General features: G+C 40.6%; 1 protein-coding gene across 1 annotated transcript in view; it reads left to right on the forward strand.

Moving 5' to 3' along the window:
• DSCAM (DS cell adhesion molecule) overlaps nucleotides 1-13,750 on the forward strand; it is a 627,413-nt gene extending 613,663 nt beyond the window's left edge. The window contains exon 33 of the mRNA XM_039513797.1: nucleotides 12,808-13,750. Within this exon, the coding sequence (XP_039369731.1) occupies nucleotides 12,808-13,148 (341 nt within the window). The 3' untranslated portion in view covers nucleotides 13,149-13,750. The remainder of the gene's footprint in view (nucleotides 1-12,807) is intronic.
• The last annotated feature ends 3,310 nt before the right edge of the window (nucleotides 13,751-17,060 follow it).

Here is a 17,060-nt window from a genome sequence, read left to right on the forward strand (position 1 = left end):
GAGGTAATGGATGCAACTCCATAGGGAAGGCAGAGTTTTATACTTAAAGCAGGGGTTAAATTTATAGTTTGTTTTCAGTCGATGCTCTAGCCCATTGCTGAAATGTTTAGATTGCAAACACTACTACAAGGGAATGTTCAAATCCAAATTAAAAATATTGGTTTTATTTTAATGAAAACAGTAGTTTGTGAAAACAATTCTATTCATCTGATATTTTTTTAAACTTTGGATTTACAAAACCTTAATTTTGGACCTAAATTGACCTAAGAAGCATCGTTTTAATGAATAGTGAGTGAAACATTTCATCTTGCTGGTTTTGTGAGATGCTGTGTGATTTTTATATGCCATGTCAAGGCAATCCCAGAGTAACCAGAAACAATTGTTTCCATAGAAACAGTAAATGATCCAGCTGTGCCATAAGATGCTGTGGTCAGTTACAGGTGTCCCTGTCACAACTAGCCCATACCTGAGGTTCTGTTTCTTTCCATTATGTCAGGGGACCTTATTACAATTTTAGATTTACAACATATCTAAAATGTTGGCAGCTGGAAGTGTTAGTTTGTGATTACCTGCAAGAACATGATCATGCTCTTGTCAGACCATAATGTGCAAGGTAACAAGTGTCATTGTATGTGCAGGTAATCAATTTAACAGCATAGCCTTATCATAACTGCATTTTTTCTCAGTGTGAAGGCTTCTTTAGATGGTAACATTTAATATATACATATTTTTATGTGTTCAACCTTTGGTGTCAGCAGCTAGAAAGTTCTTAATTTAAGTAAGAAAATCTGGATTTCTGGCCCCAGTTGATAAATTAGCAAGAATTACTCAATGCACTCTGTCATCACCACTCAAATTACTTCCACTGCTTTGCATAACGAGACCCAGTTACACTACCTGTGCTCTGAGCATCACTTCAGGGATGTTATATCTCAGCAACAGCCTTTGATTCTGATTGCTGCTTCCAGATCTTCCTACTATTGTTATTAGTAGAGATTGAAAGCCTAACTTTGAGCTTTTTTTCATAGGGTTTCTAGGGCCATGTCTACACTGACATAGTCACATAGTGTAGATGCAGCGTACACTGAAAGAATGTGTTTTTCTGTTGGTGTAGGAACGCTACCTCCCCAAGCAATAGTAGCTAGGTTAATGAAAGCATTCTTCCATCAACCTAGCTGCATCTACATTAAGGGTTGGGGTGGCATAACTGTGTTGCTCAGAGGATGTGGATTTTTCACACCCCTGAGCAATGTGACTATATCAACTTGTATTTTGTATGTAGACAAGGTTTATGTCAGATTTAATCATGGATTTCAACAGCAGGGCCTGATCCAAAGCCTATTGAAATCAATAGAATAACTCTCATTGACCTCATTGGGCTTTGAATCGGGTTATATTTGCCAGTTGAATATCCTAAAATATCCCAGGAATATACTGTGAGGTGTACCAGGTTCTTGAAAGTGGCAACCCTATGAGATGGTGCATATTTAAAGAATTTTCATTCAGTTCATCCAGTCAGTGTTAAACACTAGTGTTACTAACCATGCATAACTGAGTGATAACTTTAGTATGTTTTCTCTGTTGCCTCATGGACTGGAGATCATTGTTTCTAAGTGCCCTTAAAAACATGAAGCAGTTTGGCTGATGAGCCAAAGATGTTGATTTAACCAGAGAGGTCGTTTTTACAATCTTGCTGCTGCATTCATATTGAACTAGAAAAGCCTCAGATCTGCAGCTGTGCTGGTATTGTCAAAACCTGGACTCCCACCCACCAGCTGTGGGATCCAAAGGATTCTGTACTTCCATTATGGTATCTGGAGTTCATTCATTCTTAGTGCCAGTGCCAGCAGCACAGTGGCAGCCCTTAAAGATGTACCAGTTTTGCCTGATACATATAACTAAAATTACTGCAAAGATTTTGCAATGTTCCCTTGTACTTTCTACTGTAGTAAATACCTTGGATACTGAAGATGTTGTGCTAAGATTGTCTAAATACAAATGCTTACTTAAGTATGAGGCAACTGACAAGTTTTTAAAGTCTAGTGCTGTAAGTCAGTCCAACTTCTGCTTGCAACAGTAAGGAGAAGAAAAGTACTTCTTTTACTGTTTTATTAGAGGCTTCAAACTAGAAATGTCTATGCCTGCTAGTATCCAATTAATAGGTGCACTGTTTAAGTATGTTTCATTGATTTAATACAAATGTATGTTCTCAGTTCAATTATAGTGGTAGCAGTTTTGTTTAAGACACTCATTGATTAAGAACCTGTTTTAGGAATTAGAAGGCTTAAGCCTAAGTATCTTAGTAAGTTACATTCTTTTAAAATGTTCCATATGAGATGGAATTTTCATTTTTGATCACTGAGGGTCAGGTCCTCATCAAGTGTAAATCAGTTTAGTCTCACTGAAATCAATGTAGCTATGCCAGTTTACACAAACTGAGGTTCTGGCCACTAAACTATAGCATTACTCATCCCCCAGTGGATATTTGGATTATGATTATAAATGAGTAGCTGAACAACGATGAATGGAGTCAACAGCAGGTGGGTTTGTTTCATTGCGTGAAACTTAACTGCTAATTATTCAAAAAACTAGGGGGGAAAAGCTTTTTTGAACACGCAAACATCAGCAGCTTGCAAGAAGCAGTTAAGTATATAGGTGTGCGCAGATATATAGCTCTACAATGATTTCATAAATATAATTCCTTTCCCGAGTATAAAATGCAGCCATGAGGGGAACAAAAGGAGTTTTAATATCCCAGTCTAGATATAGTAAATATTACAGGGAAGTTCTGGATATCTCCAAATGAGTGTCTCACTAGTGGAGTGTAGCATAGAGATTTTATTTCTTTTACATTATGTGCTTACAGGCATAGGTCCATGTTTTCATCTTGGGTTGGGGTTATTTTTGTTTTTGTTTTTTTAGTGCCATCTGTGAACTATTAAAACCCCTATCTCCGTCTCTGTGAGAAACTCTAAATATGGAATGGCATGGGCTCTACTGTCATGGTGGTTACCCATTTGAAAAAGAGAAGCTGACAGTCACCTAGCTGCAAGTTAGCAAACTACTAAAATGCATCAAAAATTGAGTTTCCCTATTGGATCCCATTCAAAATTAACCCTTTAACTCATTTAAATATGCCAAAAGTTGAGCCCTTTGAGGTGTTTTCATAGGCGTTTGAGCTCTAGTTGAAGGCATTCAAACCAAGCTGAGAACTAGTGAGTGCTTTCACAGCTAGGTTTCTGGCCAATCAGAGAACGAGTTACACTTCCACTTCCTTTTTTCTCCCGGCTACATGGCTAGTCAATAATAGAGCCACTCCTTCTTTGACGAACACTTTCCAACTCAGGCTAGATAATAGTTCTATGATAGCTCTATGTTAGTGTGTGGGGTAGAAAAAGGAGTGAATAGGCTAGGCCCAGTCCTTCTGTAATAGGGGAGGCAGCGGATAACTCAAGCAATAGCTTTTATAACTATGCAGTCTCCTTCTTTCTGCACCTGAGCTTGACTCTTTGCTGGAGCACAAGCCAGCATTTTGTCTTTTCAGGACTTTTTGAAAAGCAATACACCAAGTTAAACCTCAGGGGTGTTCTAGGTAAAACCTTAGTAAATAGATGTTAGTAGGTCCCAGTCAATTTCAAAGAGAGCATATCGTACATAAATATTTAATGCACACAAAACACATCATTAATAGTATCAAACATTGTAAATGGTATTGGGAATACTATGAATAACTTTTAAACAAAAGCTATTACACAGTAAAGCTATTGGTGTTCCTTACACAGACTTTTCATAGACTCATAGAATCATAAGACTGGAAGGGACCTTGAGAGGTCATCTATCCAGTCCCCTGAACTCCTGACAGGACTAAGTATTATCCCCCTTTGTTTCTGTTACAAAGATTCAAATATAAGGTTTTGTCATAACACTTGCTATACTTCAGCACACACATCAAGACACATTCCCCGCTGATCTCCTCTTGGAGATGATTTCTCAGTCTTTATAGTGTGACCATAGTATATAGCGTGTGTCACTTGTAGTCTTCAGAGCTGGAGGAGATTGGCAGCACCTCAGTCCTTTCAAGCACTTCAGAGCCCTGTCAGCAAACAAACAGCCTGGGGATCTCCACAGCTAGTGGCATTCCAGCCCTTGGGTTAATAGCTGATTGGTTCTCACAGTTGCTGGTGCAACAGAAATGTATCCAAAGTAGTACAGGGATTGGGACCCAGCCCTCACTGCAGTCACATTTCTTGGTCCTGTGCCAGTCAGTCACTGAGTCCATAAGGCTCTGATTGGCTCTACTCCCAGAGGGCTACTAGGGTATAACCTGCCAGGTAAGCGGCCCTCAATGAAAATTTCCTATACAGCCTCAGAACAGTTATTGAGCATGCCTAGTAACTACCACAATCTGTTCTGGAAGTTTCTGGCTCTTTCTAATTGAGTTATCCTGCCTGGCTCTCTGCACAGACCATCCAACTAAGATCCATGTCTCCTCCCCACTGGTTCTCTTTCCCTCTTCTGGAGAAAGTCAAATGCTGTGGTATAAAGCATGCGGTTACACTTCCTCTTCTGGCTTAGGCTATTCTAAGGGATTCAGCAACCAGAGAGAGCTCTGAGGCTGCTACAAAGCATGTGTTCTGGAAAGCCTCCTATTAAAGTTGAAAGATTGTTTCATCTGTTGTTCAGTCACCCTGCCTGTTTTCTTAGAGGGCCTAGAGGTTATCCAATGTGCTCTGAAGAGCCCAAAAGAACGTAGGTTTCCATAGCTCATTGCTACTGGAGGGCTCCATTTGGTTGAGAGCTAGTTGAGGGCTCTGTTCAGTTGAGCAGTCACTAATTTGCATGGGAAAATTTCAGTTCCTTTTCAACTAGTCTTCAGCACACAGTGGAGTCCTGTTTGATCACTCTGCCCTCTGTTGAGTTTTCCACATTAGTATATTAATTAAAAACACCCTGGCTGTGTTCATTCCCTGTTTTTCGCTTAGAGGGACTTGCATACTGGAGCAGTCTTGAAAAAAGTGAACATTTAAAAAATATTGTGTGAATATTTTTCTAATCTTTTTCCTTTTCCTTTTCTTTAAGGGCTAAATTGAGCCTGTGGGTAAGTCCACACAGCAGCTGGGAGGTGTCATTCCCAGCACAGGTAGACCGATTCACACTCGCTCTGCTCAAGCTCGCACGCTAAAAATAGCAGTGTGACCACGGTGACACAGGTGGTGTCTCAGGCTAGCTGCCCAAATATGTACCTAAGGGATCAGGTGGGATTGTACTTGGGCAGCTAACCTATGCAACTGCGGATTTTAGGTGTAATGTATGTCTGTGCAGGGTATCACACCTCCCAGCTGCAGTGTAGACATACCCTGAGACTCAGTGCTTAGTAAGGGGTGACGTAATTTCTATTTGCCAGGAACAGGTGATCCCCTCTTCCTGTGAAAGAGAATAAGTAATTTTAGCTCTTGAAAGGCTAGAGCTTATTTCCCCTGATGGCTGGCCAGTGACTCTGCCAGTGAGTAAGAAGGGGAGGAAGCAGAGCAGAGTTTCTCTCTGGGGCTAGCATTCACAAAGCAAGAGATGTGCTCTCCATCAGATTCAAACCCAAGATCTGTGTAGGCCAAGCAAGGAGGCCCAAGGCTGATCCTTCTTACTGCCTTACTCAGTTGAGTAAAACATGAGCACTATCTATTCCTAAGAGGTTTGTGTTTGAATAGAGGCTTTTTCTTTCTCATAGCTTCACTTATTCTTTGTGATTATTATAACTCCATAGCCTGTTGCTATGGAAATTATTGTAATGCAACACAGACAATTCTTTTGGTTCAGTGCAGCATAAAACGGACAATGTGGGCGCAAGATCTCATTTCAAAATACTGACAGCAACAATTGTAAGAAGTATTACAGCTAGATTGAGACAACAACCCTATTTAAGGCTACCTAAGAATTTCCTGACACCCAATTTTCAGCCACTTGTAACTTTCTGAAATGTCTCTTTCAAACTGATGTTTCCTAGCCTGCGATTAGCCAAGCTGAATTTTTTTTTAATGTTTGAGTGAAAACTGTTTAGCCATATTTGAGAATGAAAAGCCTTTTTGATTATTCAAAATCTTGCCCCCTTTGTTTGAACCCATTTCATACCTCAAGAGGTGGGAATAGAATGTTGAAATTTGTCAGGAAAATGGTCGTCATTGAGGAGAAATACTTTGGGGCGTTCAGGTGAAAATTGGTTTTGATTTGTCAAAGTCACGAACCATTAGACACACCACACAGATACTGCATACCGAACTGGTAAGGGTATCTTTTTACAGCCTACAAGACTCCCGTAATGAGCATGGCTCAGATCCTTGGCTTGTGTGGAAGAGTTTAAAAAAAAGGTGGCGAAACTTTCTGAAGTTTGAAGGATACTTAGGCTATGTCTTCACAGGTTAAAAGATGTGGGCTTGGTTTGGGTTTGAGTTAATTGGTGGTTTGGTTTGGATCAAAATAGCTATCTCACTTAAAATCCTAGTGGAGGAAAAGCATAAGCAGTTTTTATCTCATTGTAGCCAGTCAAGGTCAGCCCTATGTCCCCCAGCCTGGATCTGACCTCCCTTAGCTGCATGAAGTTAACAATTACTCATCTCAGCTAGGATTTTCCATCGTTTGCTTTCTCAATGTAAAAACACACCTATTTTGCAGTGCAGTCACAGCCTTAGGAAACATTCCTTTTCTGGGAAAAAGATATTATAAATGATAAATGCATGTATGGAAGTCACAGTATTTGGTTATTTTAATTTTCTAGAAGATATCACTTCATAACATGAACTGTATGAACTGTTTCAACTGCTGTAGAGGTTTGGCCACTCAGAAGGAAGGACAAAGTCAATGCTCAATTAAATTGCTGGGCTCATATTTGAATGGATGATTAGAATTGATGTACATACTCCATTTTTCCACAGACAGTATATCTCTTATTTTTAAACCCATCAGAAAGCTGTAGATTCTGAATGGCTTTTGTACTAATTATGCCTAAATGCATAAATTATTAAATGTATTCATTTGCAGTGCTTATGCACTTGAAAGGTTTGCTTTCTTTGCTAATAAGGCACACACAGCACTGAAAAGAGGTAATTAGAGCATCAAAGGCAATGAACCATCTTAAAACCTCATAATGCTTTGCCTGAAAATTTTGACATTCAACTGAATTCAACTTTGGCAAAGTAGGAACAAACTGACAAAAAATATACCAATGTATCCAGAAATATGAGAAATGAAATCTTGCTATGTTATTTCTGTAGCTATGGCTCTCCCATCCTTTTTAATCTTCTTAAAATACCCTCACCCTTGATCTAGGAAGCTAAAGTGGACCCCTGTGGTCATATTTCAAAGACTGTTTTTCAGTCAGAAATATTAGTTCTAACAAATCAAAGACTTTTTTCATGCCGTGATATGGCTCCAGTCCTAGCAAGGGGGGTAAGGGGGATGTTAGATTCTTGAAAGTTTTCTTTTTCAACACTTTTAATCATCTGTTTATCTTAGAAGTTGCAGGGAATGATGCTTCTTTCTTGTTACAAAAACTACTGCTTCATTACAATATGAAAATGTGCACATCACACAAAATAGCTAGTGTTCAGGGTAAATCCAAGATAAGATGACATACTTTGTTAGTGGATTTTGGAGAATCATAGAATCATAGAACTGGAAGGACTAAGTATTATCTAGACCATCCCTGACAGGTGTTTGTCTAACCTGCTCTTAAATATCCCCAATGATGAAGATTCCACCACCTCCCTAGGCAATTTATTCCAGTACTTAACCACTCTGACAGTTAGAAAGATTTTCCTAATGTCCAACTTAAACAGCCCTTGCTGCAATTTAAGCCCATTGCTTCTTGTCCTGTCCTCAGAGGTTAAGAAAAACAATTTTTCTCCCTCCTCTTTGTAACAACCTTTTATGTACTTGAAAACTGTTATCACGTCCCCTCTCAGTCTTCTCTCCAGACTAAACACACCCAGTTTTTTCAATCTTCCCTCATAGGTCATGTTTTCTAGACCTTTAATCATTTTTGTTGCTCTTCTCTGGACTTTCTACAATTTGTCCACCTCTTTCCTGAAATGTGGCTCCCAGAACTGGACGCAATACTCCAGTTGAGGCCTAATCAGCGCAGAGAAGAGCGAAAGAATTTCTTCTCGTGTCTTGCTTACAATTCTCCTGCTAATACATCCCAGAATGATGTTTGCTTTTTTTGCAACAGCGTTACACTGTTAACTCATATTTAGCTTGTGATCCACTATGACCCCCAGATCCCTTTCCACAGTACTCCTTCCTAGGCAGTCATTTTCCATTTTGTATGTGTGCAACTGATTGTTCCTTCCTAAGTGGAGTACTTTGCATTTGTCCCTATTGCATTTCATCCTATTTACTTCAGACCTTTTCTCCAGTTTGTCCAGATCATTTTGAATCATAATCCTGTCCTCCAAAGCACTTGCAACCCCTCCTCACTTGGTATCATCTGCAGACTTTATGAGTGTACTCTCTATGCCATTATTTAAATCATTGATGAAGATATTGAACAGAACCGGACCCAGAACCAATCCCTGTGGGACCCCGCTCATTATGACTTCCATCATGACTGTGAATCTCTGATAACTACTCTCTAGGAACAATTTTCCAACCAGTTATGCACCCACCTTATAGTAGCTCCATCTAGGTTGTATCTAGTGCACTTCTTAGTTTGTGATGTATTAATACAATCCTGTTAAAATTGTGCACCCCTTCATATGCAAATTACTATAAAAATTACTGCATATTGTTTGTAAAGATCAAAGACTCTCTTAGCAGAAGTGGATTCAGAGAAACCTTTTTCTTTCATATAGTACAGAAAGCTCTCAAATGTGTGTATATATATTGTTTTTTATCCAGCATCTTGAAAGTAAAACTTCAGCTATATGAAGTTAAACACTTTTCTTTTTTACAATCCATATTTAATCCACTAGTCTCAGGAAGCAGCAAAGTGGTAAGTGATTGAAATGCATACTTAATATGAGAGTAGGGCCTGCCAATAATCTAAGATCTGGATTTCACTTTGAGTTTGTTACTGTTACATAAAGTATATTGTAGAACATATAGTGCAAGCTGCAATGGGTATAAATGGCCAGTTTGTATGGCATATTTAAGACATGACCAGTTCCATGCTATTCTTAATGAAGTGGTACAGCTGTATCATCTTGCACTGTGGATAGTAGGAGTTAAATGCGCTAAAATCATTACTATGATGAGAGTGATCTCCAGGGAAAAAGCCGTTTTTGCAAAAATTGTTTTGGTGATTCAGTACAGTAGATGGCGCTTGTTCCCTGAAGCATGTGGAACCAATGTTCCAACATGGTGTTAAAGGGCTCTGTGCTGCTGAGTGTGTCATTGTTCAGATGCAACATAAAACCCAGGTCCTGATGGCTAATAACCTAACCTCAAAATGTTTGCAAGCATAAACGTGTGAATCCCACAGGCCTGTATAGGTAATTACATACCATCTACCATAATTCTTCCTCCCATTTCAGTTGCATACACTGTCGTTCACTTCCTGTCCTTACCAGCTGAGCAGTGTAGCTGTGTACTGGTGCACTTCACCCTTGTGGTGGCTGCAGTCCTGAAGTAGTTAAAGTGACTCGTGTACATGTAAACTACTCTGGGGTGAGATATCAGAGAAGTGTAAAGTAGTAATTATTAGGCCCTTGACAATTTGCCTTTCATCTTCCAAGTGGTAACCATATGATTACTGGCACACACTGTTTTTCCTGTTCTTGTATAAATGATGCTGCAGTATGTCAGCTGAATCCTGAGACGTGCACTACATCCTACTATGTGGGGGCTAAATACCGTGTACTGTACATCTGTATTAGAAATGTAACTAGAATAAAACATATGGTGCCAGACAGTGCCTGCAGGAGATCCACAGGAATAAACTGTGATTCTGTCCAAATATAACTTCTCAGCAATTTTTCTGTCCGTGACTTTAAATCATGAATAGATTAGAAGCTAGATTAGAAGCTATTTTTAGATAACAATAACATTGCCTTTACTTTTAGGACAAGGTAAAGAATCTGCTTTATTTTAAAGTATTGGGCAACTTTCAGTTTGATTAGTCAAAAATACCACCCACCTGCATCAGTTGACCCGGGCCAGCAGTGAAAGGGGGACAGTCCCAGTAGAAAGGGAGGGAGGAACTTGCCAAGGCACAATATGTAGTTCCTCCCATGGGAGTCTTTGGCACCCATTGGCCAGCTCAAAGAGAGCGGTGCTTATTGGCCAGCATTCTCCACCTCCCAGAATTTAGTCCAGTGCAGGGGCCATGTGGAGCCTTATTCAGCTCTATTCCAGCAGCCCACCCTACCCACCCGAACTAGGAATGTGAACCCAGCCTGACAGATGCTTCAGGGCTAGCTAATTACCTGTTTAGGGGGTCAGGAAGGAATTTTTTCTCCCATGTGCCATTTGGCAGAAGACCAGTGAGATTTTTGCCTTTCTCGCAGCACTTTCAAGCCACCATGGGTTAAGTAGGATCATGCTTACTACCTAAATGAGGTACTTGGATGTAGTTGTTTATCCATCTCAACTTGTGGCCGGTTTCCAGTGTGGGTAAGAGAATAAAATGAACAGTTCCCAGAGGTAAAAGACCTGTGATTTTGGTGATGGGCCTTGGGCTCATGTGATAGGGTGAGACCTTGTGGCCTTTGCAGGCTGCGGTCCCCACCCTGCTGCACCCTCTATCCCCTTCACAGAGGGAAGGTGCTAGGACTGAGAGAAAGAGCTGAGTCTTGGGGGGTAGACTGAGGAGAGCCACCTCATGTTAAGGGTCATATGGTAAGGAGTCCTGGAACCAACTAAATGTCTGGGATAGGAGAGTAAGGATGATTGGCAGGTAGCGCCCCTCCCTTGTGTTAAAGTTTAATAAAAGTTGCAGCCTGTTGCTTAATCCCATGCATGTGTTCTCATTTTGCCACTGTGTCCACATCAAACTCTCTCTGCAACATGGTATCAAGAAGTTCTCTGCTGTTTATGATACTGATATAGACCGGCCTGTATTTCTGCCATTTCCAGCAGTTCAGGTGTATGTACTATTATTTGTGCTAGAAAGGACTTTTACTTAAAACATTTGGCATGCATTCATTTTATAAATACGGGTGTAATTTTACATATAACCCTGAAGGGAATTCTCTATCCATTTACAGGAGTACTTTGACATGTGAAAATGCTATTCTCCAATTTATCTAAATCATGGGATGCTGGAAGCGGTTGCTGTTGCATTGTAATAGAAAGCTATAAGCTTCTGAGAACTCTCATCCCCTTTTAGGGTATGTCTGCACAGCAGTTAGACACCTGTGGCTGACCCGCACCAGCTGATTCAGGCTCATGGGGCTTGGGCTAGGAAGTTGTTTAATTACAGTGTAGACATTAGGGCTTGGGCTGGAGCCCAGACTCTGGAACCCGGTGAGGTACAGTGTAGAGATCTTCAGTTATGTGGCTGTGGATGGGAGTGGAGGCCCAAAAAAGATGAATTGTCATTATCGTGCTATACTAAGCACCCAGATCTGAAGGTATTTCCCACCATCATCACCCATGGATGCATCTTCAATATCAAAGCTTTTTGGAAGGAGACATGCTTTAAATTTGTTTCTTTTTTCTGGTCTCCTTGAATTTTTGCAATTGAGTCTATGAAAGAATAAGACAATATTAGATTAAATTAAACTGGTTTGTGTAGCAGGGCTAGCAGATGGGCAGATGCATACATAAGAACAAGGATACCCTACATCATCTTCCCCACGTGGTGCACAGTGACCACAGAGCAGCTCCAAAGAGGCTATTCCAATTCAACAGTGGGAGTGGGTTCCCTAGCTCTGTACGAAGCCCCTTGCCAGCAAAAAATGATGGGAGGATGTGTGCAATCATAAATCCTCTAGCCCCGTCAGTGTAGCATTATTGGCTACAACTATAAATGCTCAAAAGTCAGGAGATGAAAAAATTGAGGGTTCATAATAGTGTTAACTGAACAGTGTTAATTGTTCATGTGTTGTATTTTGTATCCCTGTGTTGCTCTTTTAATGTGTACGCTAATAAGTGAATGTGTGTGTAGTTAAATGGCTACCATAAGGAAAGGAAGACGCATGCTGCAGTGTGTTGGCCACTAACCTCGGTAATCTGGAGATCCAGATTCAATACCCTGCTCTACCACAGATTTAGTCTCTGTGCCTCAGTTCCCCATCTGTACAACAGGGATGATAGAACTTCTCTACCACTCAGATGGTGTTGTGTTGGGGACCAGAGTTGGATGTCATAAGACATACAGGCTGTGCAAAGAGGGCACATTGAGATTACTATAAGGGCCCTCACTTTTTTATATTTTGACTTTGGGGTGTTTAAATTTGTAACCTAGTGTTATTTCATCCAAATGTTATATAATTAATTATTTTTGTGCTAGATGAAGCCTTTAGTCAAAATTTGGGGAGAGAAGGGGAGGTCACTAAAAACCAAACCAATATTTTTCAAAGTTCAATAGCCAAAGCCTTCCAGTTTTTGACAACCAAAAACAAAAAATTTTTTTTTTGGTCTTTAACAATAAATTATGAAAAAAGTCCTTCAATTTTTTTTCATACAAAATAAAATACATTTTGACCAGCTTCGTTGCCTTTGTGTTATGAACATTCTGACTGGGTCAGGGAAGTCTTGTTTTGAAATCAGATTAAATGGTTGCCTAAATACTTGAGTCTATATCAGCCAAATAGGCAGTTTTACTGAATTGCATGAAGATAACTAAGAGGTGTCTTTTCATATTTTTCTTCACAGGTGACCTCATGCATTTGCCACCGTATCTTAGAATGGACTTTTTGTTGAACCGAGGAGTTTCAGGCACTAGCAGAGACCTGGGTTTGGGCCAAGCCTGCTTGGAACCTCAGAAAAGCCGAACCTTGAAGCGTCCCACAGTTCTGGAGCCGATACCTATGGAAACATCCTCCACGAGAGAAGTACAGTCATGGCAACCTGGTGCCGTGGCAACATTACCTCAGCGAGAAGGGGCTGAGCTAGGACAGGCAGCTAAAATGAGCAGCTCCCAAGAATCCCTGCTGGACTCCCGGGGCCACTTGAAAGGAAACAATCCCTACGCAAAATCTTACACCCTGGTATAACAAAGAGAGCATGGCTGGACAGTGGCTGTAAATACTTACAATTAAAAAAACCAATCAAAGCTACCTTTTTTATTGAATTCCAATATTTATAATTAAAGAAGATTGCCAAAATATTTGAAAAAAAATGCAAACTACAGACAGTGCAAAGACTCTCCTGCTTTTTTTCTGTCTGAGTGTGAGCTTCATCTGACTGGACATCTGAATTTTTGGGTAAAAGAAGTCCAGTTTTCTGATCTTCACAAGCTTTTGTGTTTTTACTGATTTTCTACAAAGTGCATGGGGACTAAATAAAACATTTTAACTGGAAGTTCCATCACACAAGATTAAAAAGAAGGAAAACAAATCACCCTATTTGTGAATTTAACAGGGACATTGATCTGGGAAATCAAAAAGTCTTTTGTCATGTTTGCACACTTTTTTTTTAATTAGAAAATGGGTCCTTGATCGATCTTTTTGTTTTGTTGTTAATTAGGATGAGTGCTGTCAGTGGAGTGTGGGGGGGATCACTTTGCTTTTGGTTTTTCTTTTCTTTTTTTAAAAATAATTTAATGAGACACTCTTTGCATTTTGTCTATGCGAAATAAAAGGGTCTTCTGCCTTTATTTGTGATCTTTGCTTGCATTGCTTTCTGCTGTGCTTGGTTTTCTTTATGTCCAGTAACTATTTCAGCACTTCTCCCTGTATACTTTACACAAGCAAAACCTTCATTGACTTTGCTGTTTGGATGTTTTTATAAAAGAGATGACCTAGTTCAAACAGGAATGAATTCAGGGAAGTCCTATGGCCTGTGCCTTAGAATCCCTTCTGGCCTTAGATTCTATGAATCTTTGATTTAGAATGGAGTTTGGCCTATGTAAGGAGAGCAGGGACATGCCTTTAAAATTTATTGGGGTTTGCTCAGACAGAGATCCCTTGCTAATGGAGTAAAGGGCAAGACTGTTGCAAAGGAGTGAGGTGCTTGGAACAAAACCATCATTGGACCTTCTGTGTACTCTTTAGATCTGATTCAAAACCCATTTAAGTCTATGGGAGTCTTTCTATTGACTTCAATAGGTTTTCGATCAGGCCCTTTATTAGCGTTTTGAAAATGTAACAAGAAGTGTTTTGGTGTTACTTTGCTCTAGGGGTAAATCTTTAGTCCTTTATGTAGGCATCATTTCCATTGGCTTCACTGTTATGTTGTCTACTTCAGGACTGAATAGTCAAGCTTCTCCCTATGACAGGACAAGGTGGGTCTTTCCAGCCATCCAGAAAAATCTTTGTACGCATTACTTCCTAAGCAAATATAAGAAATGTGCTTTCTATCAACCTGTCTCTTCTTTTTAGGAAGACAAAGACCTCTTTTTACCAAGGACTTCCCCACTCATGGATCTTCATTGCATCTTTTGCTTACATGAAAATATTGTTTATTTTGCAGAAAATAGAAAGTATTAAACCAATACAGTTTGTGGGTTTAACACAACAAAAAAATAACCTTAGCAATCTTTAAGCTCCTATTTCTGTGTTCTAGTCTTTCTCTCTTTGATGGAATATCCATAACAATGGGGTAGCATACTGTATGTCTTATTATTTTATTATGTATTTGTAAAGCCCCTGAGCATAGTATTTGAGCACATGCTATTGAAGTCAATGGGACTTAGTCATGTGCTTACATGCTTCATTACATCAGGGCCTAAGCACTAGTGATGTGGTTGTTACTGCAGAAGGGACAAAATGAAGATGGCCAAAGGCCTTTTCAGCTGGCAGGCCAACAGAAAAATAGAGGGTAACAACTAGGCTATGTTTATGTCACAGAGGTCATGGAAGTCACGGAATCCCTGACTTCCTCAGTCCCTCTCGGACAGAAGGAACTACTACCGAATTGCCACCGAAGAATGAAGCGGCGGTGGTAGAGCTGCCACCAATCACGGCTTTAATTTTTTAAATTTTTTTTTTCGCTGCTTGGGGTGGCAAAAACACTGGAGCTGGCCCTGCTAATGTCCATTCTTTTCTTCAGCCCCTGGGGCTATGGGACTGGTGCTGGCAGCCAGTGGGGCCCTGGCAGGGTTCCAGAGACAGGCAACAGCAGTGACAGGCGACAAGGGGCTTCCTGCAAGGTTCCAGCGACAGGTGACAGACTCCTGAGGGGGCCCTCCTCAGGGTTCCAGTGACGGGGGCAGTGGGATGCCTCAGGCAAGCAGCTGGGGGTATCCCATTTTTTCTTTGGAAAATACGGTCACCCTGCAGCTTCCAGTTGCTACGGACAGAGGGGGAACCCCACAGCTCCCAGCCACCATGGTGGCGGGGAAACCATGAAGCCGCAGCAGTAAAAGTCACAGACAGGTCACACCTTCCGTGAATTTTTGTTTATTGCCCATGACCTGTCCGTGACTTTTACTAAAAATAACAATGACAAAATCTTAGTCTTAGTGATGACCATTTCTCCATGTAGACCACTAACCTCACCAACCTGATTCTACAGCTGGTCAAAACCCAGGGTTTTTTCCAGCAAAAATTTCCAAATTACAATTTTTTTTTCAATTTTTCACCTGAAATTTCACTTAGAAGTTGCCTATGAGAAATGGAAACATTTTTAGTGCAAACTTGTCACTTGAATTTTTTTTCATTTTGGTTCAAATAGAAATTGCCATTTTGTTTGGGTTTTTAATCATCAACATTTTCATCTGAAAATCAAATGAAAAATCCCAGCACACACTGCAGTGCTTTGCTGGATCAGAAACAGAGTACTCAGCACCCCACAAAACTGGGTCCTTACTGCTCTGTGATCCTTACACACTTTTTCCTTTATTATTAAGACAAAAGCACACATCTGTTAAAATGTCTCTTAAAGAATTAATCGATTTACATCAAAACGTGTGAATGACCCAGGGAAGGAACCTGGGCTCGAATTTATTGCAACAGACTTAGAAATGCTTGGTTGAAATTGCTTTCTTGTGGTGCATGCAGTAACTGTGAATAGTTGACAGTGCCCAGGGTTGAGGGCAAAATCTCTACTGTAGCTTTTATTATTTTAACCCCACAAAATAGAAAAGGAGCAGCCACCCCAATTAAACTAAGTGTAGATCATGTAGAAAAATGTCTAACGTTCTTACAGGTTTCACAAAAATAACAAGCTATGGGAGGAATTGGTACCCAGGATCCAGGCAAAGAGGATCCAGGCTGCATGGAGGTTTCCCCTTTCCTACAGTGGCATTGGCGTGTCAACTATCTCCAACATATGCCCTTCATAGATCTACATAGGGAGAGATGGCCAGGAGGACACACATTGCAACCTGTGGTAACTCTACTAAAAGCCAATGTAACCTGAGTCTGCATTAACTCTTGTATGGAGCCCACTCCTTATTGCGAAACATTTATAATGAGGCGGGGAGAGTTTTAGAGGTAGTTGTGTAGGAGCTAAGCCTAAATAGTGGATCTTGGTGCTAGAGACCCAGGGCCTAAGTAATGGGGCAGGCAATCCCTGAGCTCTGTGTAGACATAGGCCCTCCGTTGGATTCCTCACACTCAGTGTGGAGATTGACAGCTTCTGGGGGGATAAACCTTACCATAAGTTCCACAGCATTGGGAGTGGGATGGAGGTGAAACCCCATCCCCCAGATAAAACAAACTGTAGGAAACTAAATAAGGACAACCTCAGTGAGGAGTCTTCCTCCACTGCCACCTCTCCCCAAGCCTCTTCGCACAGATTTTTCTGCAGGAGATGGTGATTCCGTTGCAACTCCTATTTATCTACTTCATACCTCCTCCAATGATCCACCCCTAGCCATGCTTGGAATAATCTCCTATTTTCTGTCCACCAACCACCCATTCTCTGTCCTTTCCATTGATCCACTGAGAGGAAGAAAGGTGGTCCGGTGGTTAGGGCACTAGCTGAAGACCTGAATTCCAGCCTCTGCTTTGCTACAGCCTACC

This window comes from Mauremys reevesii, linkage group 1 (genome assembly GCF_016161935.1).
Source record: "Mauremys reevesii isolate NIE-2019 linkage group 1, ASM1616193v1, whole genome shotgun sequence".
NCBI lineage: Eukaryota > Metazoa > Chordata > Testudines > Geoemydidae > Mauremys > Mauremys reevesii.